General features: G+C 33.7%; 1 protein-coding gene across 2 annotated transcripts in view; it reads right to left on the minus strand.

Annotated features, from left to right (window-relative positions):
- Positions 1 to 27,650, minus strand: part of SNTG1 (syntrophin gamma 1) — a 599,834-nt gene that overhangs the window by 172,574 nt on the left and 399,610 nt on the right. For both annotated transcript variants that reach the window (XM_045560545.1, XM_045560546.1), the window contains one exon: positions 10,329 to 10,367. In XM_045560545.1, coding sequence (XP_045416501.1) covers positions 10,329 to 10,367 — 39 coding nt within the window. The remainder of the gene's footprint in view (positions 1 to 10,328; positions 10,368 to 27,650) is intronic.

Below are 27,650 nucleotides of genomic sequence, written 5' to 3' on the forward strand. Positions count from 1 at the left end.
CACAGAGCTTAAATTCTTAGTTCATCTTATCTTTCCCGGTGGAGCACATTTTTATTCTTTTTCTTTTTTTTTTTTTTTGGATGTATGTGTATGTATATGAAATTCTTAATGTATCTTACAGGTATATTCATGTTGACCCTCTTGTGTCACCACGATTCATTTGTTCATTGAACAAATTAACTGGATTTGAAAAAAAAATGCCAAGTGCAGCTATAGAGAACAATCACTGAACACAAATGAGAAAGCTCTTATTCTTCCAGCTTGTATTCTTATAGGTGAAATAAGTAATAAAACATAAAAATGTATAGTGTAGTTTTAAGCAGTGATAACTACTATGCAGAAAAGTAAGCAGAGATAGTGAGACAGAGTCATAGGACAATGGAGACATTATCCCAGATGCAGTATTCTGGAAAGGTGTCACTCAAGAGTGATATTTTCTGAGACACATATGAAGTGAGGAACCCAGTTGGGTGCCTAGCTGATAGAAAAGTTTTCTGCACAGAGGCAAAAGCAAATGCCAGTTTCTGAGTTGGGAATGTATATGGTGTGTTAGATGAGCAGCAAGTAACTGGAGTTGCATGATGGAGGGAATGAATAGTTAAGGATTAGTGTTGAGTGATGTGCAGAACACAGGTCTTGTAAAGCCCTAGGGAGTATACCAGCCACAGTCCTGCCTCAGCGCTGTCAATGCTCCTTCTGTTTTCTGGTACACAGACAACATGCTCATCAGACAGTCTGGTGTGAAACACAGACCCACTACATTGACGACATTCCGCTGACTGGCTCTGTGCACTCTGAGAAGGGGAGGAGGCATCACGAGGGATAGTGCAGGGGAGAAGGAAAGACTTGGCTGCTTATTCCCATACACTTCCCCCTGGCTGCCTGCGGGCTTCCTGCACGCTCGAACTTTCTGTGAGCATTGCCTGGAAAGGCTTTTTTACCTTGGCAGCAGCAATTCCTTTCTGTAGCAGCAGCTGGATCCTGTTCACAGTTTTCTACCATTTTCAGGATCCAACTCAGTGTGTACCCTCCTCCAAGACACCTATCACTGGCCCTTTTCACAGGTCTATGGGCATAGACCCCAACCTATAAGGTCCTCTCTGAGTTCAGAGACACCAGCACTAGCCAAGTACTGATGTCTTTTCCTCAGAAGTCTGAATCTCATTCCTCAAACCCTTACCTAAGTCTGCATATTTTAATTATTCCTATCTGTGATGGTTAATTTTGTGTCAACTGGACTAGGCTGTGGTGCCCAGTTGTCTGGTCAAAGACTAGTCTAGATGCTGCTGTGAAGCTATTTTGTAGCTGTGATTAACATTTACAGTAAGATGACTTTAAGTAAAGCAGGTTACCTTCCGTGACATGGGTGGGCCTCTTCAAATCAGTTGAGGGCCTCAAGAGCAAAAACTGAGATTTCCTGAAGAAGAATAAATTCCATCTCATGACTTAATGTAGAAATTCTACCCCAGTTTCCTTCCTGCTGGCCTGTCCTACAGATTTCAGACTTACCAGCTCAACACTCACATGACCCAGTTTCTTAAAATGTTTCTCTGGATACATGGATGGATGGATAGACAGACAGATGGACTGATGATAACATCATGTTGGTTCTGTTTCTCTAGAGAGCTTCAACTGGTGCATCTTCTCTTTCCTTTTCCCTTCGGCCCTCAGTATGGTGGCCACTTCCTGTAGCTGCTACTTTTGTAATACCTCAGTGATCTCTTTTTACCTTTTCAGTTAATTATTTGACACTTGAGGTAACATTCTTTACAGCAAATTGTCTCTATTCAAATAACTGGTGTAATTTCTGTCTCTTGATGGGATTCTGATGCTTTCTTGAAATGGTTTCGGGTGTTACTCTAAGAGTGACTGGAAGCAATTGGAGAGTCTTGTGAAGTGATAATGTCTCACTCCTCTACTTCCAACAAGTCATTCATTACCTGGTAAAAACATGATGTCTATTGTTCCTGCCCTCAGTTATTCTTTCTTCTTATCCTCTTCTTTCAAGGCCTCTTTAAAAAGTACAGCAGAATAATTTTCTTCACATGGATATCTTAAGATGATTTAATTAAACTAATAGTCAAAATAAACTGATAAATGTTTGCTTCTACTTTTCTCTCTCCAGCCACAGTTCCATTCTGCTACCAGACTTCTTACCTTCTAAGAAATTATTGTAGAATATTCAATATTCATTAACTTTAAATATCCTGTATCATTTTCTCTAGAGAAAGAAACTGCTTCTCAAGATCTCTGATTATCTTAAAACATTACTTACCAAAAATCTTTAAACTATTTTTATTAAGTAATAATATTTTGCTATATCTTATATATGTTTTGGTAGATACAAAGTGTTTATAGTTTTGTCCATGGAACAAATAAATTATAGAGTGTAAGAAATTCAAGTAGGCTGGGCGCGGTGGCTCACGCCTGTAATCCTAGCACTCTGGGAGGCCGAGGCGGGTGGATCGCTCGAGGTCAGGAGTTCGAGACCAGCCTGAGCAAGAGCGAGACCCCACCTCTACTAAAAATAGAAAGAAATTATATGGTCAACTAAAAATCTATATAGAAAAAATTAGCTGGGCATGGTGGTGCATGCCTGTAGTCCCAGCTACTTGGGAGGCTGAGGCAGTAGGATCGCTTAAGCCCAGGAGTGTGAGGTTGCTGTGAGCTAGGCTGACACCACGGCTCTCACTCTAGCCCGGGCAACAAAGTGAGACTCTATCTCAAAAAACAAACAAACAAACAAAAAAAAAAAACAAGAAATTCAAGTAAATTTTATTTTTAACAATTTCACAGTTTCAGTCATTAAGACAAATGTATATTAAGTACATCCATTTTAGTTATTCTTCTCAATCTGCCTATTGCTCAAACTGTGATTAAAATTCACTCATGCTTCAGTGGGTAGGATTATGTAATTAAAATGCAAATTTCAACATAGGTCATTGCTCATTGAGTAAAAATAACTACAAATGTAGTCTACTATATGTCAATTTCTCAGAATATACTTTGAGGCTTAGCCAATTAATTTTCCCACTAGAGATCTAATTTCAATTTTTGGATAAAATAAAATTAACAAGCCAGAAATTTTCCATATATGGAAAGAAAGAAAACTATGTCTTAATTCCTTGCAATTGTAAATGGCATAATTCTCCTGCTATGGGAATTATAGGCACTCTAATTTGGAAAGAATTAACCTGCTTCAAGTTCAAAAATATCAAATGCTACTTTTCTATATTTCAGAAATATGTTTAGATTTTTTCAAGAAATAATTTACTTAAAATTTACTTGAAACTTTAAGAATCACAGTGTCACAAAAAATAATATGTTCCATCTAAATTTTATGTCTGTGTAATAAATTGTGTATGAGTATTCTTATTTTTTGTTTTATTAAACTTATTAAATAAATAACAAATGTTTATTAAAATGAGTGAAATGTGCATAAATATACAAAATAAAATATGAAGCGTTGGTCCTCCCTCTCCTCTAGCTCCAGTGTCTATTTTAGGGCCACTCACAATAACAACCTCACAGATATCATTCTACAACTTGAAAAGTAATCTGTGCATATGGGAATAAAAAAACTTAACAAATGGCATTATTTTGTGAGTATGTGAGTGTTTTACTCTAGAAGTTTCATTTTATACATATAGACCTATTCAAATATGTTGGTATAATTGATGAAGTGATTGATACAAATTTATATAACCAGTCCTATAATGAAAACAATTATGTTCCTTCATTTTTCTATTTCAGGTAATTTTTTTGTTAACAATATTCTTTCAAAAATGAGAACTGCTGGGAAAAAATGGTGTGTGCAATTTAAATGTTAATACTTAGTACAAAACTGTCCTCCAAAAATTATATAACAATTCACTCTCTGACAGTGTATGTGTATATCTGATTATTTAAATGTATTAAAGTCAATATTTTCTATAGCACATGTTTTTAGAAACATAAACAGATTAATTAAATCTGAGGATATATGTGCTATAAAAATATCTGTATTCACAAATTTATTAAAATATGAGAGAATATAGCTAAACTGTATCTTCCCACATTTTCCATCTCCATATATATTTCACTTGACCATAATGAAACCATAAATGATTGAATTCATACTATTCTTCTGAATTTGAAAATGCATTATTGCAACTTATCATTGTCCCTTATAAGGGATACATTCTTAGTGATAACTGCATGAATTTAAGGATGACATTCTTTTAATGTTGCAAGACATGCCTTTCATTTCCTTCAAATCTCAAAATAAAGGTGTCCTAAACTTATTTTTGTATCAAGGAATAATAATTTAGTGGAGAAAGAATAATATTTTCAATAAATGTGGTGGAACTTTGATCTATAGCTCACTTTTAAAACAACTCAAAATAGATCATAGATCTAATATTAAAAAATGCTGTAAAAAGTCTAGGAAAATATAACTGAAAATTTCTTTCCTGGGTTAGGCAAAGATTTCTTATATATAATTCCAAAAGCATGATCCATTAAAATATGATAAATTAGACTTCATGAAAATTAAGAACCTCTACTTTTGGACAATATATTGAATAGACATTTCACAAAGGGAGATACTCTGATGGCAGATAAGCACATGAAAAGATGCTCAACATCATTAGTCATTGGGGAAATGAAAACTAAAATCACAGTGATAGGTCACAACACATCTACTAGAATGTGTAAAATGTAAAAGGCTAACCATACCAAGGGATTATCTTTACACTGTTGGTGTAAATGTCAATGGTAAAACCTTTTGGAAAACAGTTTTGCAGTTTCTTAAAATGTTCAAAATACATATCCATATTATTCAGCTGTTCCACTACTAGTATTTTGCACAAAAGAAATAAAAGCAAATGTCAATACAAAAAGACTTGTTCATAAATATTTACAGCAGCTTTATCTGTAATACAGTAAAAGTTAGAATGGAACAAATATGCGTTGACAGGTGATCTGTATACAGATGATGGTAATAGCCATCAGAGAAATACTACCCAGCAATAAAGAGGAATGACGTATTGATGCCCACGGTCACATGGACAAAACTAAAAATAATTATGCTATGTGAAAGAAGGCAGAAAAAATCATACATATAGCACCATTTGCTTCATATAAAATTCTGGAAAATACAAACCAATCTGGGGTGACAGAAGGCAGTCTGGGGCTGGGGGTGGGAGGATATTCTGCAGCTCCTTGGTGTGCAGCCAGTCTTCTCTCAGGCCAGGTCTGGTGCGTCTCTAACTGGAGCATGCAAGGGTCTAACTAGCATTACGGGCCTGGAGAGGTGATTGAGAGTAAAACCTGAGGAGATTTATTTTTGAGGCAAGAGCTGTAGGCAAAGTGGCTGCTTTTGCTGACAAGAATGTTCATGGGGGATTTGGGTTTTTCCTTTTTGGCTTAACTGTACCTACACGAATGTTCCCATCCTGTATCTTATCCCATTTCTTCCACATTAGTGCCCTTACCTTAATATAAAAGACTGTATACACTCTGCATTATACCCGTCTAAACTATCCAACTTAACTTTCTATCATCTATCTTCATCATCATCTATCATCTATCTACTAATCAATCAATCAGTGAATTTATCAAAATATGTGTGTGTCAGTGTGTTTGTATGTGTGTGTATAATAGGACACAGGACAGTTTTGCTATATGTGTTCTCCCTCCCCTCAGGATTTTAAAATTTACATATTTAGTAAAGAGGGCAAAAGAAAATTAAGACAGTTTCTCCAATAATGAAACACATCTACGTACGTACGTGTCTAAATACAACACACCTACACACAGTCACGCACATACACAACCTTCCATCATTGATTAATAAATAACCCATTCCAAGGGTTCTGAAATGTATTACATTTTAATTGCAATAACTTTTTTGCATAATTAGGTGTGGGCTCTTTTAGTTCAACTGTAAAATAACATTTATGCCTCTATCTTCCTATGAAACTTCCATCACTGATTTTTAACAATGATTTGTAAGATAGCTGCTCTTCTAAGAGTTAATTTATGAAGAAACACTACTTTTTGAGTAGGATTCTCCTTTAAATTATAAAATGCCAGCATATTTTATCCCCAAGTTTTATAAAATAGGCCAGAACAAAGGCCCATTATCCTGATTATGTAACTCTATGATTTGTTGTCAACATTTATAAATTAAATATATAAAGAATGAAAAGAAGTTTTTCCTCAAATTGGGAAAAAAAGGAATTTTGAAATCCCTCTCTAAAAATAAGATCAAGTGTCAGTTTCATTAATAGAATATTTAGTCTAAAAATACACACACATACATATACACACCTTTAATAAAGCTAAAATTGAGTGAAACAAATAAGCATTTTACTAGATTATAAATTTTAGGCTAGCTCATATCCCATGACGCTTGGAAAATCAGTAGGTTGAGAAGAGGTGAACAGGCTGCCCTGGGAGTCCCTGCTGCTATTTTCAAGCGTGCTGTACTGCTGGAGAGCAGGGAGTGGGACTAGGTCAAATTAGAGTGCCACAAAGCTCTCTGTTCTTACCAAGATTCAGCTGTTTTTCTTGAACAAATGATCCCTGCATTTGGCAAGGTTTTGGTAAATTTCCCTATTTGTGAAATGTTGATTCTGACCATTGTTGCCAGTTTTTTGTTGCTTTTATGGAGAAGCAAATTTTTGGAGGTTCTTACTACTCTTTCCTCTGTGATGCCACTCCAGAAGTGTTTTTAAGGTGCCCCATAACCCATTAGCTCTCTACAACACAATTGCAGACAGCTAGTCACTTTTGACTCTGTCATCTCCCAGCATCCTGTGCCTTCTATGTCCATGTATGTAATAATGTCCCCAAATTATTACAGAGAGTTAAATGTGAATACACCTATAGGATTAGCTACCTGAGCTATATTTTATTTATTTAAAATGAGTGTAACATTTCTATTCATTCTATCATAACTGATTTAATTACATTGTTTTGCATAGTGCCTGATATAAAGATTATATTAATATTTTAATGAATACATTAATTCTTTATAATCTTTGTCCTTGATAATTATAGACATTTATTACAAAATGATATTTTTGTGGGAATAATTAGGTATATTTTAGGATGAAAAGATTTTAGTTAAAAATGAGTAAAAATGATAAATGCAATAAATTATGGCCTAAAGGGTCACAACTAAAGTGCACATACACCACTGTGATATAGGTCTGGGTGTCTGGACCTGTATGCATTGACCTCTAATGCATTGAAGGATCATCACAACATAATTTGACACCCATTCGGCAGCCCTGCTTCATTCAACAGCAAGACCACTGCATTGCCTTTCAAGTTTTTTAATAGACAGTTATCAGAGGAAGCTGAATTTCAGTGTGTTCATTCACTGTATAAATGAATCATATAAAAATCTTAAAGAAAAAACAGACGGATATGTCCCAGATGCATAGAAAAAAATGGGAAACTTAATCCTAGCAAAGAATAAAGTAGGGGATATACTAGTGGAATTTCAAGTGGAGAACATAATTACGTTTAGTTAATTGGCTAACTTAATTTAAATATACTTTTTTCATTTTTATGCTTCTATTTGGTTCTTTTACAATCCCCAATTTTAACACCATGTCCTGTTCTTTTCATACAATTTCAATTTTGTCATTTAAAAGAAAGATAATTAAAATAATTTGGATTGTTAGACTATACTTTACCCTATAACGGTTTATTTCCTCCTATGATTCATAATTTGGAGCTCAATACTCTTCTGTGAGACTGGTTTTCCTGAGAGCCTGGGGGCGAGTCCCTGTGAAGCTGATCTAGCACCAGCCTCTGCAGACAGCGGTGGTTTTCCCTAGTCCCTGTTAGGTTGTGTTCTTATTTTAATTTCTCAGGTGGGGGCAATGATACCACCTGGATAGCACAAATGCAGCACCAAATATCACAGGAAGCAGAGGACTTCTAATGCAATGTATCTCGGGTGACTTTTTATTTCTTTGTAGGTACTTAGAACATAAGGAATATGAGGTAGCTTTTCAATGCAAATCTCTTTATAGCATTTGAATATTTTAACAAATGCATGAACTATTTAATTATATGTGTAAGTATATATAAAATATATACACACATGCATATGCATAATCTAATCTAAGTTTTAGAACTTCGTATGAAAATCTATTAGGAAAATTTTGATATAAAAGCAATTCAATATGATTTAGTCCAAGGCAAGAGTCCTGTTTGAATGCTAAATCTGGATCACAAATGGGATCATATGTGTTTTTAAATTTCAATTTTTTAAAGTGGCTCAGATTTTACTAAGTAGGGAATACCAGTCTCTTAATGCATTATCATCCTCTGCCGGTGGACTTTTCCTATTATGCATATACATGCAAATGTTGAACTATAGACCAGTCCTATTTTCTGAAATTCTTCATCTATATGATGGAAAGTAGTAAGAAAGAATATCTATTAACTCTCATTTTTCTGGTTTTTAAAATGACAGAAAATTCATTATGATTTTCAAAATTATCAGATGCTAAAAGAATTGAAATAAAATCTGAAATAATTTGAAAGGATATAATTTGAAATGATACAATTCCAGGTTTGAAATAATTATCTCATTAATAATAGCAAAATGCTGGCAATAAAATATCATGAACACTAATGAACATCTATGTTTATTACATGTGAATGTGTACTAGAATATATATAGTATTAGAATATTAAAGTTTTTAACATTATTTATCCTGCATGTGATTTTATTCAAATTCTCATTTATTTCACTCAGTATTATTCCAAAGCCAGATAAAAGCAAAGGTGGCAAGGAGTGCTATCAGGGAGTGAGCTGACTATGCAGGAAGTTAGATGTAGCTGTCATCATATGTACAAAATAGCTCAGGGTCATCAGGGCTATGAAGCACTCAGAGTAACGTAAATCACACCAAATACTAACATCTCACTGGTTGAGATTACAAAGGGCAAGGAAGAGTGATGACACAGATCTTACAGTCATTCTTATATCAAAGAAATAGTCATCATTTCTTTTTTATTTTGGGGAAAAATTCACAAAACCAATAGATTTCCAATGTTATATACCTGACTATAAAACAGCCTTGTCTACTGATGGGCATTACAAGATTCCCCCATGGCTGATGTTTTCTCCTATTTGAATAATTTCTTATAAATGGAATTTCCCTTCACTGGAACTCTATACCACCATTAAATTATAGTTCTCTAGCTGTCAGCTAATCACCTGGATGGGATGGGAGCTACAAATGGAGCTTCCCAGGCATCATCACAGAGCTGGTGAATCAGAGGCTGTGGGCGACAGACAGCTCTGATTTCTACACTGTAAGTAAGGGAAGGGCCTCAAATGCCACTACAGCTTGCTACAGAATATGCCAAGCCACATACATCTCTCCAGCCTTAGCATCTACCCAAGATTTCAACATGGCTTGGGGGTGGGGGCCTCAAAATAGGAAGGAGGGGATGCCCAGGTGAAAAGATGTAGTTGAGAACATTGTGGACACACTGAAGTCTCCCAAGCTGTCCTCTCGAGTGGTTCAGTTACACCTGGCTTTGTGGGCTAATCTGGGCTAGTAGCATCATTAATGATGTAATTTCTACAAAGTATTAATTCTGTACTCCAAAAAGCAAGTTTAAAAATTTAGAAACATTAATGATAATAATAGCATATATTGAGAACTTTAAATGAATTTAAATGATTATATAAATGTTACAGATAAGGGAACTAAGGTTTACATAAGGAAATAACTTACTTTTCATAAGTAATTTAAAAATCTTACCATAAAAATTAATTTGTGATTTATATATCATTTAAATACAGCTGTCTTAGATACTTAGATTTTGCAAATCAGGGTTGATGTCAAGAGTAAGAAGTTTATGAAACTTTGATTAATCAAAATTATTTTCATTCTTTGCATTAATTTAGACTCATTTGAAATAGTATCAGCGAATTGTGAAAATCCTTGAACTTTGAGATCAATTAAAATAGGTCTCCTAAAAGTTAAAGTATACTGAAACGATCTTATATAGACAGCACTGTAAGTTCTTGAACATTGTATTCAAATAAATATAATTATTTTGTCAAAAAATAGCATTTGATTCAGCTTACTTAGATACAAGTTTTTAAAAACTACTTTTTAAAACAATTAGAGAAACATATATTACACAATATAAAAGAATCTCTTAAATTTATCCTTTTTCTCTATAGATAGAAAATGATTAGTACCATTATTTGTGCATAAAAATCAGATACCATCAAGATTATCTTCTATAATAGATAAAATTAAAGAAATATACAATTCAGTGTTCCATGAATTTATCGCTCTTACCTGCTGGTTTACAGGAAAGTTTCTGTTGATTTTTTTAATCTGTAATGATAAATAAATAATAAAACTGTGAATAACAAGGATAAGGTAACACAAGGTCCCCAAAATTTTATGAGGATATAATTTTAATGATTTAATATTCAATCTTGACTTACTGAAATCATTACATAACAAGGCTTTCTTCTTTTTCAAACATCGGGCATCAAAATTATCTCAAACTTTATATGCAAAAATTTTGAAAAGTATTCTTACTTAATTTTTTTTTATCTATGAGAAACCAAAGGCCTATGTTTCTCTGCAATTTTAAATGATTATCTACTAAGAATGTAGACAGTAACTTCCCGTATTTTTTTGTACTTTGAAATTATATTCAATTTGTTTTAACACTCAACGGAACACAGTAAGTGAAATATTCAAATATTAAAGGATAAAGTATGTCTGTTGAAATATTTTCTGTCAGCACTCCAAATAAAGTATAACATTTACTTTAAGACAATTTAATGAATGACATTTATAAGATTTAAAATAAATCTTCAGAGAAAGCGTTTCCTCTGTAGTGTACCATGGAAACAAACTTTAAAAACCAATACAAATTAATATCAGGTTTAGGTAAATGACTTAAACTACACAAAATCTTTCTTCAACAACACTTTTGCTAATTAAAACCAATTATTTTCCATTGTCTTTGTAGTGAAACTTAAAAAATGTTCACTCCATATGGTATATGCTTACAGCAGAGTAAATGTAGACTATTTTCACTTACAAATTATATTATTGACTTATTTTATTCTTCCCTTTTTCAGTTCCCTTTTGTCTTACTGATAAATGTGAAATGACAGGTAATTTCATGGATACAGAGCACAAAGTTGGAGAATTATCAAATGTAACATCTTTAAGAACAGACTTACTGGCAGGATATTCTCATTTAAAATGTAAAAATAGAAGAAAATTTGAAAATATATATGTAATTTGAGCAAGGTTATGTAACAGAAACCACGTCCTTCTAACATTATTATAATCATTTAAAAGTAGTTTTTGCTCTGGTGAGGAATCAGCTAAGCAATCTCTAAAACTTCTCATGCCTTCAGCTAAAATCAGGATAGTCTGGACACATAGAGGAAAAAGCTGATCCCTAAACATCTTTTATTAATCAATAAACATTCTATGCTGATACTTTGTAAACTATGCTTTTTGCTAGTTCTTATGAATTGTTATAAATAATTGCAAAATTCAATTAATACTTATGTGGACTCATCTTCAAGAGTGTACTATCTAGCTTTTGAGTTTTTCAATCTGAAAAAAGTCGGAATAATCTTTTATGGAAACTTGAAAATTGGCCTTGTGGAGAAGCATTGCATGACAGAACATGTGGCTGAGTGGAACACGTGTTGATCACAGAAACCTTCTCCTACTAAACTCACCCTCGAGAGTGTTTGCGGAATGACGTGTTCCCTCCAGCCGGAGTCCACTTTCTCTCCCCCACAGGATATTTACTAGACTGTTAACCTTGTTTATTCCTGTAGAGTTGTTATACTGTATTTGATATCATCAATTTCGTTTTTGTTACTGTTTTCCTTAGTAATTACCTGATTAATCTTAGAAAAGATAAACTTAGTAACATATCCTTTAAATACTTTATTGTATACCATTACTATTATTAAAAAATAAAATACATGGTATATTTCCTACCACTCCTCAAATATAAGCCAAGAATATAAGAACTTGGGCAAAAATTATAATATAAAGGAGTCTATCAATTACTTGAGAGTTAGAATGATAAGGTAGTTAGTGTGATATGCCAACAACTAGAATTTTAAAATACTAATGAGTATGTAAAAAAATAAATGTTTGGAAAATCTTAAATTGACATTTAGAAGTCATTTATAGATTCTTTTCTAATATATAGTAATGCAATAATAAAATAATAAAATGGAAAAAAGATTTAATAATATTAAAGCAATTACTGAAGAAGGAATATTCTTTAGAGTAGAAATACTAATAAATTACATTTCTTTTATTCAAATGATATCATCATGACCTTTCAAACACTGCTTCTTTATAACTCCTTAATACTATATATTTGACAACTTATCTTATCCCAAGATCTAAGTAAAAATATTTTTAAAAATGGGTTATTACTTAAAAACTGCTAACTATAGTATTAATAAATTTATTTGGCAATGAAATAACTTTTCAAGTTTATTTCCACCAAAATCTACAGCTTTTCATTCGTGTATTGGCATAAAATAATACATTCATATTAGCTCATTTTCTAATGGAAATATAAATGTATATAAACAAACTCCAAAGCATTCAGAAAGGTAATCACAGTGGGGTGCCTGGGCCCTGGCACAGGAAATCCTCCTTTTGCCCTCCTTGTAACATCAAGAAAAGTAAACACTTCTTTTCAGGGTTTTGAGGGGCAGTATAGATACAAAATTACACCTTGTTAAGATTTTAAGTCTATACACACACCCAAAGCCATTTTAAAGATAATTTCAATCTTACTTACAGCAAGTAGAATAGAACAATATAAAATGTTCCATTTTCTAGTAAATATACTAACATTTTAAAATAAGACAATAATTAATTGCAGGGAAAATTTGATGATCTCACACCTCAAATACTTTTAAAGATAATTCTCAACATTCTAACATTTTTAAATATACACACACACCAAAAATTAAGTGGAAAAGGCAGTGTAATTAAAACTTGTATGTAGCATACGCTGAATTATTTATCATGCTAAACAATAACCCATATGCCTAAAACATTAGAATACTGTTCATTCATTACAAATGCCCATGTTGTTATCTATTGATAAGAAATTATGTTTATAAAATAAATGTTCTCATTTAAAGACAGTTTTATCCAATTACTTAAAAAATTTTATATATACATATATAGATTGCTAACTTAGGCATGCTCCCACTCTTATGCATTTAGTTTAATATCCCTAAGCATGCACCAAAATCTATTTTTGTATGGTAAATACATATATATAAGTAGATGTGTGTGTCTGATAAAGAATTTGACAGTTATAAAAATATTAACGTTTTATTTTTGTTTGGGGATTATGACACAAATATTTCCTTTGGCTGCTTTGTATTTTGTAATTATTATTTTAAAAATATAACTTGTATAATTAAGAAATAGTAAAATTAGTTCAATCCTATTTTCTTAACAAAGTTGCTCTCTTATAAAAAAATTGACAATCTAAAGTGTCACCAGAACAAATCCCAGAATACAATTGTTTTTAAAGAAAACCCTTTTTGTTTTTCCTCTTTCAACCTGACTTTTAAAGTCATTCATAACATTTTAAAGGCTTGTAACAACCCTCAGTCCTCAGTAAGGTGTGTGCGTGCACACCTGTGTATATTTGCTAAATGAAGAGAAGAGGGGGAGAATGTTATTCATTAATTTCTGAAATCTTTTATGATCTTCTACCAGATATTAGTCATGGATCCAAGTGCTAGAACATGGAAATGAGAGGCATTGGCATAAGAACGCCAGTTGACAGAACCCAAACAGTGCAGGTGGCTGCAGAGGGAAACGAACATACCTATGTTCAACTTGGGAGCCGCAATGCAGATGCACCACGACATCATCAGGCTTACCTGTTAGAGACCTGGTTTTGCATCCCTGCTATAACTTACTACATGTTCTCAGGCAGGGGTTAAATCTTTTCATTTGTAAAATGTCAATAATAATATTATCTGCATATATTTCTTGGAAAATTAAATGAGAAAAATGTGAATTTGGAGCTCAAAAAATGGCAATTATTATTACCATAAAGTAAGCTTGGATTTCCTTTGAAGACAATGAGTGTGGATGTGGGGCAGGGGAGGGGAGTATACATACATAATGAGTGTGATGCTCACTGTCTAGGGGATGGACATGTTTGAAGCTCTGACTCTAGGAGGTGGGGGAGCAAGGGCAATATACGTAACCTAAACTTTTGTACCCCCACAATATGCTGAAATAAAAATAAAAATAAAAAAATAAAAAAATTAATTAATTAATTTAAAAAAAAGACAATGAGTGTGTTTTTTTTGTTTTGTTTTGTTTGTTTGTTTGTTTGTTTTTTGAGACAGAGTCTCGCTCTGTTGCCCAGGCTAGAGTGCCATGGCATCAGCCTAGCTCACAGCAACCTCAAACTCCTGGGCTCAAGCGATCCTCCTGCCTCAGCCTCCCCAGTAGCTGGGACTACAGGCATGTGCCACCATGCCTGGCTAATTTTTTCTATATATATTTTTAGACAATTTCTTTCTATTTTTTTAGTAGAGACGGGCTCTCGCTCTTGCTCAGGCTGGTCTCGAACTACTGAGCTCAAATGATACTCTTGCCTCAGCCTCCCAGAGTGCTAGGATTATAGGCGTGAGCCACTGCACCTGGCCGACAATGAGTGTGTTTTAAAGAATGCTGAGCAAAGATGTCCAGCCCACTATACTTCCCAAACCCTTTCTATTTTCCTGTCCACTCTAGACTAGGATTTGAATACTCAAATACCAAGTGGGTGGCAATCACGGGTCAGTCAGGGTGGGTGGGGAACAGGCAGATGGAAAAGTGAAGACTGCAGGCCTCCCTAAAAGCACCCACAGCTCCATCACCCGCAGACATGCCCACAGCTAGATAGAGAAACGCCTCAAAGCTTCCTCGTGTGTGGCAGTGGTGAAATAGCCTAGAGTTTATCAACTGGACACAGTATACCTCTTTTTATGCTTACAACCATATTCTAGGCAACCTAAATTATAAATGAACTCTTGATAGAAAAAATACTGGAAGTAAATTTGTTTTGAAAAGTACTTATTTTGCAGTCTTAATATCAAGACATTAAAATTTAATATGAAAAGTGCTGGAAATATATATTGATTATAATTTAAATTTATTTTTAAAGTAAATAATTATTCAATGACAGTGTTGACTATATTATATATAGTAAAATATGTAATATATCTAGTAAAATATATATAGGAAAATGTTAAACCATAAATAATATATTCTTAGTTATAAAATACTTTCATAGAACAAAGTTTTAAAAATTATCTACTTTTGGCAAAAATACTAATTCTAAATAATGGAAGTTCTAAATTCTCTGCATTATTTTACGACTGCTCTTTAAATAAGACAAAGTTTTTCCAAAAGACATTTTTCATGTTAAACTTCTTAGAAACCAATGCTAATTGTATATTATCAGGACAAATTGCATTATAAGTAGCTGAAAAATTAATACAATCTTTAGCAAAGTAAAGGCAGTGTCTGAACATGAAGACTTGTTGAAATGAAGTCCATGTCACCAAACCTGTTGATTATGACACATGATTACTTAAGCTATTAATAATCCTCAGGCTATAAATGCAGCAGAATAATTTAAACTGGGATTGCCCAACATGTCATTCTGTAAGAACAGCACGTGACATAAACCACTACCAAGTAAAATGCATTCATATGAATGAAAGCCACATTAAGGCTTTTTAAAGTTCAAAACAGAAAACAAGCTCATAAACTCTCTACTCATCTCTGCTTGATTTCTTAGAAGATCACTTCTCAGCAACTACCAAAGCAGATACAGTCTAGTTTTCTTGTAGTAGACAATTAAGTTCTTATCTATGAAAATTCTGTACCAATGACCCAAATCCAGTGCCTGCCTACAACATGAGGAAACCCTCTTTCCCAAACATTGGCTCCAGGCTGCCTTGACTGAGAACACTTCCTGTTCCAAGCACTTGGGGTTTTATGGGAAGATGTAGAGATGAGTAACCCATGGACCCAGCACCCATCCAAGCCAGTAGTTGTCAAGCACAGCATGGTAGAAGGGCAGCTCCAACCAAGAGGGACCACGTCATGCTAGACTTAGTGGCTAAAGTAGCTTTCAGATCACAATAAAAAGAGTTGTATTCTTCTTCCATGTGCACACCAATGCATAATCCTTCCACTACCAAAGTAAGCCTAGCAACTGTGTTTCTTGCCAATGTCTAAAACCTAAAGAGCCACTGTTGTTCAGTTACAGTGCTGAATTACGCTGATGACAGCAAAGTTGTTATCTCTTCCAAAACTAGTGTTCCCTGTTTCAGCAGTGCCCTGAATATGAGGGTCATATTTCAGACCTGTTTTATTCATGGGTTCAACATATTCCAATGGTTAATGTTGCTAAAAACGATGACTTGCTTTGGACCTATGTCTCTAGGGGATTAAATTGGTTTATTATTAACAGCAGCAATTACTTTGAAGTTTGTACAGCTATTTTTATGTAAACTCTTTGAGGATGGATGCTGTTTTCTTGTTCTTTAGCATTTCTTATTCCCTCAGTGTACACATGCCTTCCAAAACATATTTACATGTAGTAAATGTGCATATAGAGAAGGATATATTATATATTTTGTACTTTCATGGGACAATTTTCTAAAATATGAACCCATCCCTTAAAGCAAGAACATTCCATATTGTTTCTACACATAATATATCAGTTTTTTAATTTTATGTTGCCAAAAACATGATATTTTAACATAGTGCTGACTTAAACTAAGAATGGAGGCACAATTCATGCCTACTTGGAAATATAGGAGGATGCAATTTACATTGTATAATTTTTCAAGAACCATTCATAACCTCATAATAAAAAATAAGGTATCCATGAATCCATGCTTATAAGTAGAAATTAAATATACAAAATCACAGGCAGAAGAATTCCAAGTAATTTTGGAGTATATAATTAGAGTATAAAATTAGAATTTCTTTTGCCATCTTAAAAGAAGACATTTATTTCAAAGACAATAAGGTGTTTAACCTTTATAAATCATAGACCTCTTTATAAATCTGATGATTTGATTTGTGATCTGATTATGTGACCTCTAAGCAGAAAACATAATGCTCAGCATTTTGCTTTTTGCTTGAAGTTTTGGAGGATTTGTAGACATGTTGAAACTTTAGAGAGACTTCCAGCAAAGAAGAGAAGTAATATCATAGCAGAGGAAACATTTGATTTGACCTGCTTTCCTCAGGTAATAAAATGTATTATAAATGTCCCTCCTCAGAGAAGATGACTACAGCAAAAAAGATATGACACTGAGAGTGATATGTCTATGGCAGAGGGCTTTCCATCACCAAGAATTTTTGATACCAGCTATTTACAATCATATGAACGGGTTTCATGAGTCGTGTATTTTGAAAGACTATATCTAGATTAAGGATGGTGTGATCTGCAGAAAGGAAATACAATCTAAGTAAATTTCTTATTTTTTTGAAAATATAGTTTTATACAAATAAAGTATGAAATTCAAATATTTTAAAAATAAGTGTCAACTTATTTTTGTTTTACACTGCATCTGTGATAAGACAATGTCCAACTCACTGAGTAATTCTTAGAAGCATCTTTGATTCCTAGAAAACTGCAGGCCCTTTGAGCATGGGAATTCTGCTTTCTTTGATGTTTTAGTTCTTAAAACATGTTATTTTAGTTCTATGAATAACATAAAACGTATGACAGAAAATTTAAAAATGACACTTCTTTATGTAGTATTTACTCAAAATGGCATTCATTAAAAATTGTTATTCAAAATCAAACCTACACCATCACAATTGCTTAAATGGGAAGCTCCAGACTTGTTTGAGAAAAAAAATATTTAGTGCTTTAATTTCTGTTCTTTCTAGAATCACGTTGGAACATTTCATTCTAAATGGGAAACTGCAGTACCTCAGGTAAATTAGGCAGATACCTTCAGATGTACAGTGTATGCATACACACACACTCTTACATGCACACACACAAACTCAGAGCATATTATAATATGTTTTTATGTTGCCAACAATCTGTGGAGCTCTACAAAATTCTGTAGTTAATATGTATTCATATTGTTTCACTGGGGAATAAACTGAATAATGTTACGTTGAAAATAAAAAGCAGTTACCTGAACAAAATAATTTAAGCACAATTGGTGAAAGGATCAAAAGAAAACAAATAAATCCTTTTAAGTTGTCATGGTGTGAAAAAGAAAGCTGGAAAGAAAACCAATGCTTCTTCAAAACATCCTAGGCTTTGAGATGGCAGAATAAAAATGTGAAATAGTGCCCTATTATATCTGATTTTTTCTCTATATTACTTAGCATCCTCTAATAACTATTTCTTTGTTTTATGATTTATTTCATCTCTCACTGAAACCTAAGTTTTAGGCCACAGATTTCTGCCTGTTACGTTCATTACATCACCTCTTGCACTTAGAGAATTCCTAGGTTTTAGCAGGTACTCAATCAATATTTGTTGAATGAATGAAAAGACAAAAGAATAACTTACTTAAAACAGAGTCAAACTCCTGCATTTGAAGTCCAACTTCATGTTGAAAACAAGTCATTTAAAAAGAAAAAAAATCTAAGTTCTTGCGTTTGAATGTCTGTAGTGAAAAGGTGCATATAGCAGGGAGATCACTTTTGTCCCTGTGAGACACAACAGGGCTCGCGAGGCATGGAGGAGAGGAAGCTTATGATTACAGGTCTGAGGTAGGAACTGTTTCCAAGGACTTTCTAAAACCTCACAAATAATCCCTTCACTCCTCCACACGTCTCCTACTCTGCATGGCTTACACGTTTTGCACATATACTTGAATTTCTACGACAAGATTTATTATTAAACACTATTTAACACTGCAGTGATTCAGAAATATGCTCTTGAAAGTAGATTTGCCCAGTAATGGCATCTCTACCAATGAACTGACAACTCTGGCTTTGGGGCTCTGGAACCAAGGAAATTTGCTTCTAAGTGGCTTATGTTAACTTCTCTCTTTTTGCCAATAAAATCTTCCTTTTAACCTTCCCTCATCTGATGCACTTGCCGTAATCATCCTCATTTAACCCCATGAGGTTATAATCCTCATTTGTCGTTCCTGAGAAAATGCAACATATTTGGATATAATTACCTCAGGATTTTTTTTTTAGGTTGACAATAATAATTCTGATGGCTTCAAAACTTAACAGTTTATCCCATACATACCAGAGTTGGAAAGAATGTCATATAGTTTAAGAGTAAGTTCTCATCTTGTAGGAAGAATTGTTTCTGGGCTGAGACAAAACTTGGAGAAGGAAGGGAAGAAGAGGAGAAGGAGGAGGAGGAGAGAGAGAGATATTTGGGCTCCTAAAAGTCAGCATGTCAGACCAAGTCTTAAAGGAGTGGACAATAGAAGGCAGTAGTTAGTTGGGGAGATCCCAGATGATGGGGCTTCGAATTTCCTTCCCCAGGTGCTCCTGGATCTCTGTGACAGGCATGAATTCAAAATGACAGAACATCAACAGCTGGGGGAAATGCTTCAGCATGAAGGAGAGCATCCGGTATTTCTCATTCCTTCAGTACTGGTGAGATTACTAGGAGTTCTGTAAGACAAGCAGGGGCTTCATGAGACGTGAGCTGGAGATGCTGGTGGGACCACATGCAGCAGCGACAAGTACGTCAGAGGTAAGACCACAGGCAAGGGCTTCACAAGAGTTCCTGAGATCCAATGCTGAAGGGACATATAATCTCTGCAGGGAGAAGGGGAGGGAAAGGGGAAGAAGAACTAGAACTTGTGTATTTACCTCAAATGGCTGAATTTTAAATTAGAAGTGACTGAGATGCTAAGAAGCACGAAGACTACAGTATCAGGAGAAATGGCATGGTAAATGCAATGAGATTTCAGGTGATTTCTGTTCAAAATAAAGAATGAGTCATTCTTATCAAACATGAGCATAAGGTTTTTCCAATTAATTATTAAATATAACCTTCTCAGTAGGGTTTCTGCTTTTTGTGACTTCTGCAAGTGATCTACACACTTTGAGTTGTGGAGGAGACTTTGGAATGCAGTCCCCTCTTTTATCATTTAACACAAAGGACATCACAAATGCAGGTGCACATTCCTGTAATTTTATGTGCTCTTGATAAAAGATAGATGATTAAAAATAATATTTTAGGTTTGTCATTCTATTATACATGCACATAGTGCTTCCAGGGTAGTATTTTTAAAAGTACAAATTGGAAATGGCCCTTTTCTCTTAAATTAATTAATCACTGCCCATTTTTCAGGAACAAAAGACCAAAATCACATGCCATTCTAATCCCTCCACAGTCTGGTCCCTCCCTCTCTTAGGAATCACCTCCATACCAGTCTCCACCAAAATAGAATGACAGGCTATATGCCCTGTCCTGCCACACTGCAGTGACTCTGCCTCGGACCACTCTCCCCCAGGAACACTAACACTGGCCTTCTCCCTCTCGCACCCCCCTCGCTTGCTTGCAGGCTTGTGCCGGCGTGACCTCTCTCGCCCTCTCTCGCTCTCCCCTACTTTTTCACTTGATATTCATTAAAAATGCTATTGAATCGAATATCCTAAAAGAAGATATTTATTTCAAAGACAATAAAGTGTTTAAACTTGAATTTCTTTTTTTATGTTTAGCGAGGTGCACAGATTTTAGACAGCCTTTAATTCACCGACACCAAAGGCTATACTCCTGAACAACACAATCAAGAATCGTATCTACCATGAAAATTGTTCAGAAAATTCAAGGAGAACCGGCCAGTGACTTTCTCATTAGTATTCCCTGTGGGCCTGTATGTCCTTGCCCTGCTGTTCTTGCTGCATGTGTTTACCGCCTGCACCGTGGTCCTGAAGGGCAGGGAAGACGCCTCACCCATCGATCTGTCTTCCCTCAGCAGAGCAGGTGCCCACGTGACCTTAGCAAGTCTTATCAGCGCCAGTTAGCTGTCTTGTGAGGCGTATTGTATGCTGCTTTTACCTTTTTAAACTCTTTGAGAATCCTAGATATGAAACACAATGATATCCTTTGCTCTTTCGTGCTGTTGGAGCTTTGCAACTTATTACTAAGGATTGGCCTGAGGCTCTCATTCAGCCTTTGAAAATCTATAACTGGTACAGGCATCCTAATTTTTCTTAACTCAAATCTGATTTAATCTCCCTCTTATAATCTCAACATCTTGTAATCTGTTGAAGAAATTCTATGTTCACACTTTGTCAATCATTTCCACATAAGTAAAATGAACAGAAATGCAAAAATAATGGAAACCATTAAGTTCTGACCAAAGGGTGAATTACTGCTAACATTTGTCATGCTCTTGCTATGCAACCGAATAACCCAGTATTCTAACTTTACTATATTTCTATAAATTTATTTTTATGTCAAATCTCAATATAAACATTTAAACAACTAACAACAATCCTCAAAATTTTCTGAAAAATTGAAGGGACCACTTCCTAACTCATTCTACGAAGCCAGTATTACTCTGACACCAAAGCCAGACAAAGACACTACAAGAAATGGAAATCACAGACCAATATCCCTGATGAACATAATGCAAAAATCCTCAACCAAATGCTAGGAATGTGAATGTAGCAGTATTTTAAAAAGATTATACATCACTGCCAGGTTATTTTTATTTTATTTCTGGAATGAAAGATTAATTCAACATATGAAAATCAATCAATGTAGTATACCACATTAACAGAATGAAGGAAAAAAAACAAATAATCATCTTAATTGATGCAGAAAAGGGATCTGACAAAATCAATACTCTTATGACTGAAATACACAACAAACTAGGAATAGAAGGAAACTACCTCAACACAATAAAAGCTATATATAAAAAATCCACAGGGAACATTATATTTAATTGTAAAAGACTGAAAGCTTTTCCTATAAAAAGATGATATGTTCTTATATGATCAGGAACAAGATAAGGATGCCTACTTTCACCACTATCATTTAACATGACATTGAAAGTTCTAGCAATTATAATTAGGCAAGAAAAAGAAATAAAATGCATATAAATTGGAAAGAAAGAAAGTTATCTATGTTTTCAGATGATATGATCTTACATTGTAGAAAATTCTAAAACTTTCACCAAAAACAGTTGTTAGAAATAGTAAACAAATTTAGAAAATTACCTGGATACAAACTCAACACACAAAATCAGGTTGCATTTTTATACATTAATGGTGAACAATCTGAAAAGGAAATTAAGAAAACAATTCCATTTATAGCAGTACTAAAAAGAATAAAATAACTAAGGATTAACTTAACCAAGGAGGTGAAAACCTTGTAAAATATAACCTAAAAAACACTTCCTTAAAAAGTTAAAGAAGACACAAATAAATGAGACTACATCCCATGTTCATGATTTGGGAGACTCAATATTTTCAAGATGTCAGTACTACCTCAAAGGATCTATAGATCCTTGGCTCTCAAAGGATCTGTAGAGTCAATGCTTTTTCTATCAAAATCCCAGTGAGATTTTTTTTTTTTTTTTTTTTTTTTGCAGAAATAGAAAAACCCATCTTAAAATTTACAGGAAATCTCGAGGGATCCCAAATTGTCAAAATAATTTTGAAAGAGAATACTGGATGACTCACACTCCCTGATGTGAAAACTTACTAAAAAGCTATAGTAAACCACAGGTCTAAAGAGAGGAATACAGACCGATGGAATAGAATAGAGTCCAGAAATAAATCCTCACATACATGGTCAAATAATTTTCAACAAAGGTGCCAAGATCTGTCAATGGAAAAAAGACAGTCTTTTCCGCTAGTGGTGCTAACTGGATATCCATATGCAAAAAATGAAGTTGGACCTTTCCCTTCTACTATATACAAAAATTAACTCAAAGACCTAAACATAAAACCTATAACTATAAAACTCTTTTAGGATGCATGTAATTGGCATCCTAAAAACAAAAAAACAAAATACAGAGAATGGAATAATAAGGAAGAGCTGAGAATTTTCCAAATGTATAAAGCTACTAATCTACAGATTCAAGAAAATCTATAAACTTTAAACTCATCATAGTAAAACTGCTAAAACCAAGACAAGGAAAAACTATTGAAGGCAAACAGAGGTAAAGGGGCACTATTTCAAAGAAACAAAACAAGCTGAAAGAGGACTTCTGGAAGAAAATATGGGTGAATATTTCCGTGAGCTTTTAGAAATATTTTCCAGAATTCCTATAAATGAACAGCCTATTAGATTCAGATCTGAAAGACTAGACTGTGTTTGAAGAATACAGAAAAGGAAGTGCAGACCCACATGTTTTTGTTTCATTATGGCTCTCATTCCACTGCTGACCGTGTGCACTAGCAATACAGTAGATGTACATGTGACCCAGGACACAGGACTGGTAGCAGTGCCCTCATGGAGACGCATCCTGTTACACCCCAAACACCTGTGGGGATGAGGCACCCAACATGCATACCAGAGAAGTAAGTTTCAGGCCTCCTATCTTTATATAGTGGGATTTGGGGTATGGAGAAAGGGCTGGAGCTTATTTGGGCATGCACTGTTATCACTCAAGACTCCACCCGGCAAATGCATGGGGAAACACTAGCTATGTCAATTTTTATCCCCACATTGTATTACTTTCTTCATCTTCAGGCACATTTTAGAGGTAGGTGTATTTGGTCTTGTCATGAACTAGTCAAATTCAAAGAAGAGCATTTCAATGGAAAAACTAATGCATATACTACATAAAAATAAATATTAAAAAGTAAACTATTAAAAAACCCCCGTGAACAAACTTTAAATTAAGAAACTATTATAAGAAGAGTAATAGCTGCACTATATAATAAGCTTTTCTCAAAAATGCATTTGCTGTCTTGTAGACGCAGAGCTGTACGACTGCCCTGTCTGGATCTGACACAATTGTAGCACCAAACTCAGCACCTAGAGCACAGAGTACCAGACAAAAAAACCAAACAGGAAAGGACACCTACTTAAAAGAGGATTTATAAGAATGTGAAATTGTGATATGTCACTATTACATATGGCCAAACATAAACAGATTAAAATAATAGTATGATTCTAAATAATTGTGATAAATATTGAACAGTATATTAATATCTTTACACACATTGTTATCATTTTGCATGAAGTCAATCTAAGTTTATGAGAATAAAGAATGCTTCTGTTTTTTTATTCTTTTTATAAATACTCATACCAAGAAATATTTGATGTTCTCAATGATTAATATGCCAAAAAAACTATAGGCCATCATTTTAGTAACAGTATATTTTAAGTGGTTTATATGTTAAATATTAATCCATATATCAATTATAATATATACAAACAGCAAAACACTTACTAATTTATTAAAAGTGGGAAATTTCCAAATATAATTACTGCCATGGGAAAATGCTTATGATTAAATGTTAACATAGAATAACACCATCCGCACACGAAGATGGCAATTTTGTTTTACATATTTAAACAAAAATACACATTTTAAAGTATATGTAATATAAACATTCATAAAAACATTAGCAATAATATGCCATTATTGTTGCTACATACTTCATTTTTATATTCTTCTGCACTTACTAAATTCATAAAGTAAAAATATAATGAAGGCACATATTTTAAAATATATTTTTTACCAACTCTAGACAGAGTTTCGTGTTTTATTTTTTAGAAAACAATATTACAAAAAGATAAAAATGTCAAGTATGTAAAGATATACACTTTTAGAAAGTGAGTTTGAATAATATTTTTAAGGGAAAGAATAAACTGAATACCCAAGATGAGAAAAATCTTCACATTCTGTATGAAATTGAATAGAAAAGAAAATTATTTTTAAGATCTTGTAACTTGTTACTGAAAATGGTGCTTGTTACATATAATCTTTATCATTTTTCTAGATGTTAAATAATATTAGGAATAAGATCAGCCTATTTTTAAGCATTTTCATCAGTTATTCTTCCTTTTTATTCTATTATATAAGTGAGCTTTTTATACTTATAGGAATCACTGGTATTGATGAATTCTTATATTTAAAAAACAAATATTAAAACTCCATTGTATGCAAGAAATATATTCCTATATTATTAAAATTCAAATCTTTTTATTAGAGACTTTTCAATGGAACTTTGAATTTAAAATTTGAGTACTCTGTCTCAAAAACATAAAGACAAATATAAAGTTATGGAATGGAGTATAAAGTTATATTACAAAATGTTTTCAGATAATATTGCTTATATTCAAGAACTGAAAAAATTGATAATTCTACTGTTTTACACATTACTCAACATTTATACACTATTTTGCTCTCAAAATTGAATATTTGCTTAGATATTATGAACAGTATTTTAAGGAATAATATTCACTTTGGCTAAATTTTGAGAGCAATGATAATTATATGTTCCTTTTTCCTTTGAAATTCATTTTGTTGAATGGTAATGATGGAAACCTCTTAAAGAAAGTTTAATTATTGCAGATCCATTAAATTGGGATAATTACACAACTGGACTAATAAAGATTTGTTTGGAAATAATTTATTAATGATAAATATAAGAAACAGAAGTAGACATTTGTTTTAAATTTTGTCCTATTTTTTATTTTTTGTTATTTTTATGTGTATTTCCTACAGTTTTATTTTTTTAAATTGCAGAATATTATGTGGGTACAAATGCTTTGGTCACATAAATTGCCTTAGCACCAGCCAAGTAGAAGTTACAAGCTTGCCCATCCCCCAGACAGCAGCGCCACACCGCACCCATTAGGTGTTAATTTACCCATGCCCTCATGACCCTCCCACCTGCCCAATCCCCAGTGGATGTATGTTACTTCCATATGTGCACGTAAGTGTTGATCACTTAGTACCAATTTAATGGTGAGTATGTGTGGTGTTTGTTTTTCCATTCTTGTGATACTTCACTTAGAAGCATGGGCTCCAGCTCTATCCAGGATAATGCAAGAGGTATTAGTTCCACATTTTTTGTGGCTGAGTAGAACTCCATGGTATACATATACCACATTTTATTAATCCACTCATGTACTGATGGGCACTTGGGTTGTTTCCATATCTTCACAATTGTGAATTGTGCTGCTATAAACATCGAGTGCAAATGTCTTTTTTACAGAATGACTTTTTTTTCCTTAGAGTAGATGCCCAGTAGTGGGATTGCTGGTTCTACTTTTAGTTCTTTCAGGTATCTCCATAATACTTTCCATAGAGGTGGTTCTATTTTTTAAATTCCTGAATTTTGTATATTAACTTTTAGCACCATCAGCTTAGCAGTAATTTATAAATTGCCTGTGGCTATAAGATCCTCTTTCAACAATCTCTTTAGACCAGCAGGGAAATGCAATAAAATAATCAAGTATTCCTTTAAAAATTTCTAATTTACATGCCTTTAAGTATAGAAGTTTTTTTTCAATTAACGGTGGAAAATGTAGTGGAGATCTTACATGTTAAATTTTTATCCTCATGCTAGCAATCTTTTGATTTTTAAATTTCATATAGGCGAGGATTCGGTGGCTGGGAAGGCGTGCTCTCCAGATGGACGGTGCAGGACCCTGATGAACAGGGCATGTTTCTTCATGAACATCAACTTTGAAGATTTAATCAAGAAAATTGTTCTTATAGAAGCAAGAAATATTACACTAACTTCCTTAGAAACTTGTGGACAATATTTTTAACAGGTGTGTGAGGACCTAAAGAGATCATTATTCTGCAGGTATGAATCCACCTGACAACCAATGGTGTCAGTGTGTGAGCACACGATGACAACATATCCATCTGGAACTGCTGATAAAACTCTGCCTTACTGTGGAAAGGGAAAAATAAAAAAAATGATTTTTGCTTCAAGAGCTCACATTTCAGCTCATAGTTTTCACTCATTATTTCCTATGCCCTTTTACCTTGGTTATTTCCTATGCGTATGCATAAGCATTTAAAGTCATGCCATGTTGCTCTTCAAACCATATCCATTAGTAGTTAATCACTGTCTCGAGATAAGTAGCTACTATATGTGAATGGGCTTTATTAAGCTTTGTTTTTCCTAGTACAAGAATTATTCAATTTTATCTGTGTCAGTCACCATCTTTAAGATTATCATACACACGCACACATTCACATTACTATGAATTAAAAGTTTGAAAGCAGGTTGCAACCATTTACAAGCGTCTGTGTCTATGTGGTCAGTGCTGAATCCTTCATTCTTACATGAATTCATCAAATATCAGAAATGACATGTCAGACATCAATTGAGTATTAAAAATACTGCATACTTATCCTCAAGAGTCATGTGATACACTTGGTAAAGGCAAAATTGCAACAAATAATTCTAAGTCTCTGCCATGAGTATTACAATAACAAGCTACAGGAAAAGTGAAAAGAAGCAAGACGCTGCAGAGGTAGGCGTCCTGGCATAATTCAGTCACCGTGGGATTTAGGAAATGAAAAACAAATTTTTTTTTATTTGTCAGTCATAGCCATAAGAGAATAAAATAGCTTTACCCTTGTCAAATTATTAGTATTCTAAATAAAGGAAATGCACAGTGTTTATACCTAAGAATTCAGG

This window comes from Lemur catta, chromosome 9 (genome assembly GCF_020740605.2).
Source record: "Lemur catta isolate mLemCat1 chromosome 9, mLemCat1.pri, whole genome shotgun sequence".
Lineage (NCBI taxonomy): Eukaryota > Metazoa > Chordata > Mammalia > Primates > Lemuridae > Lemur > Lemur catta.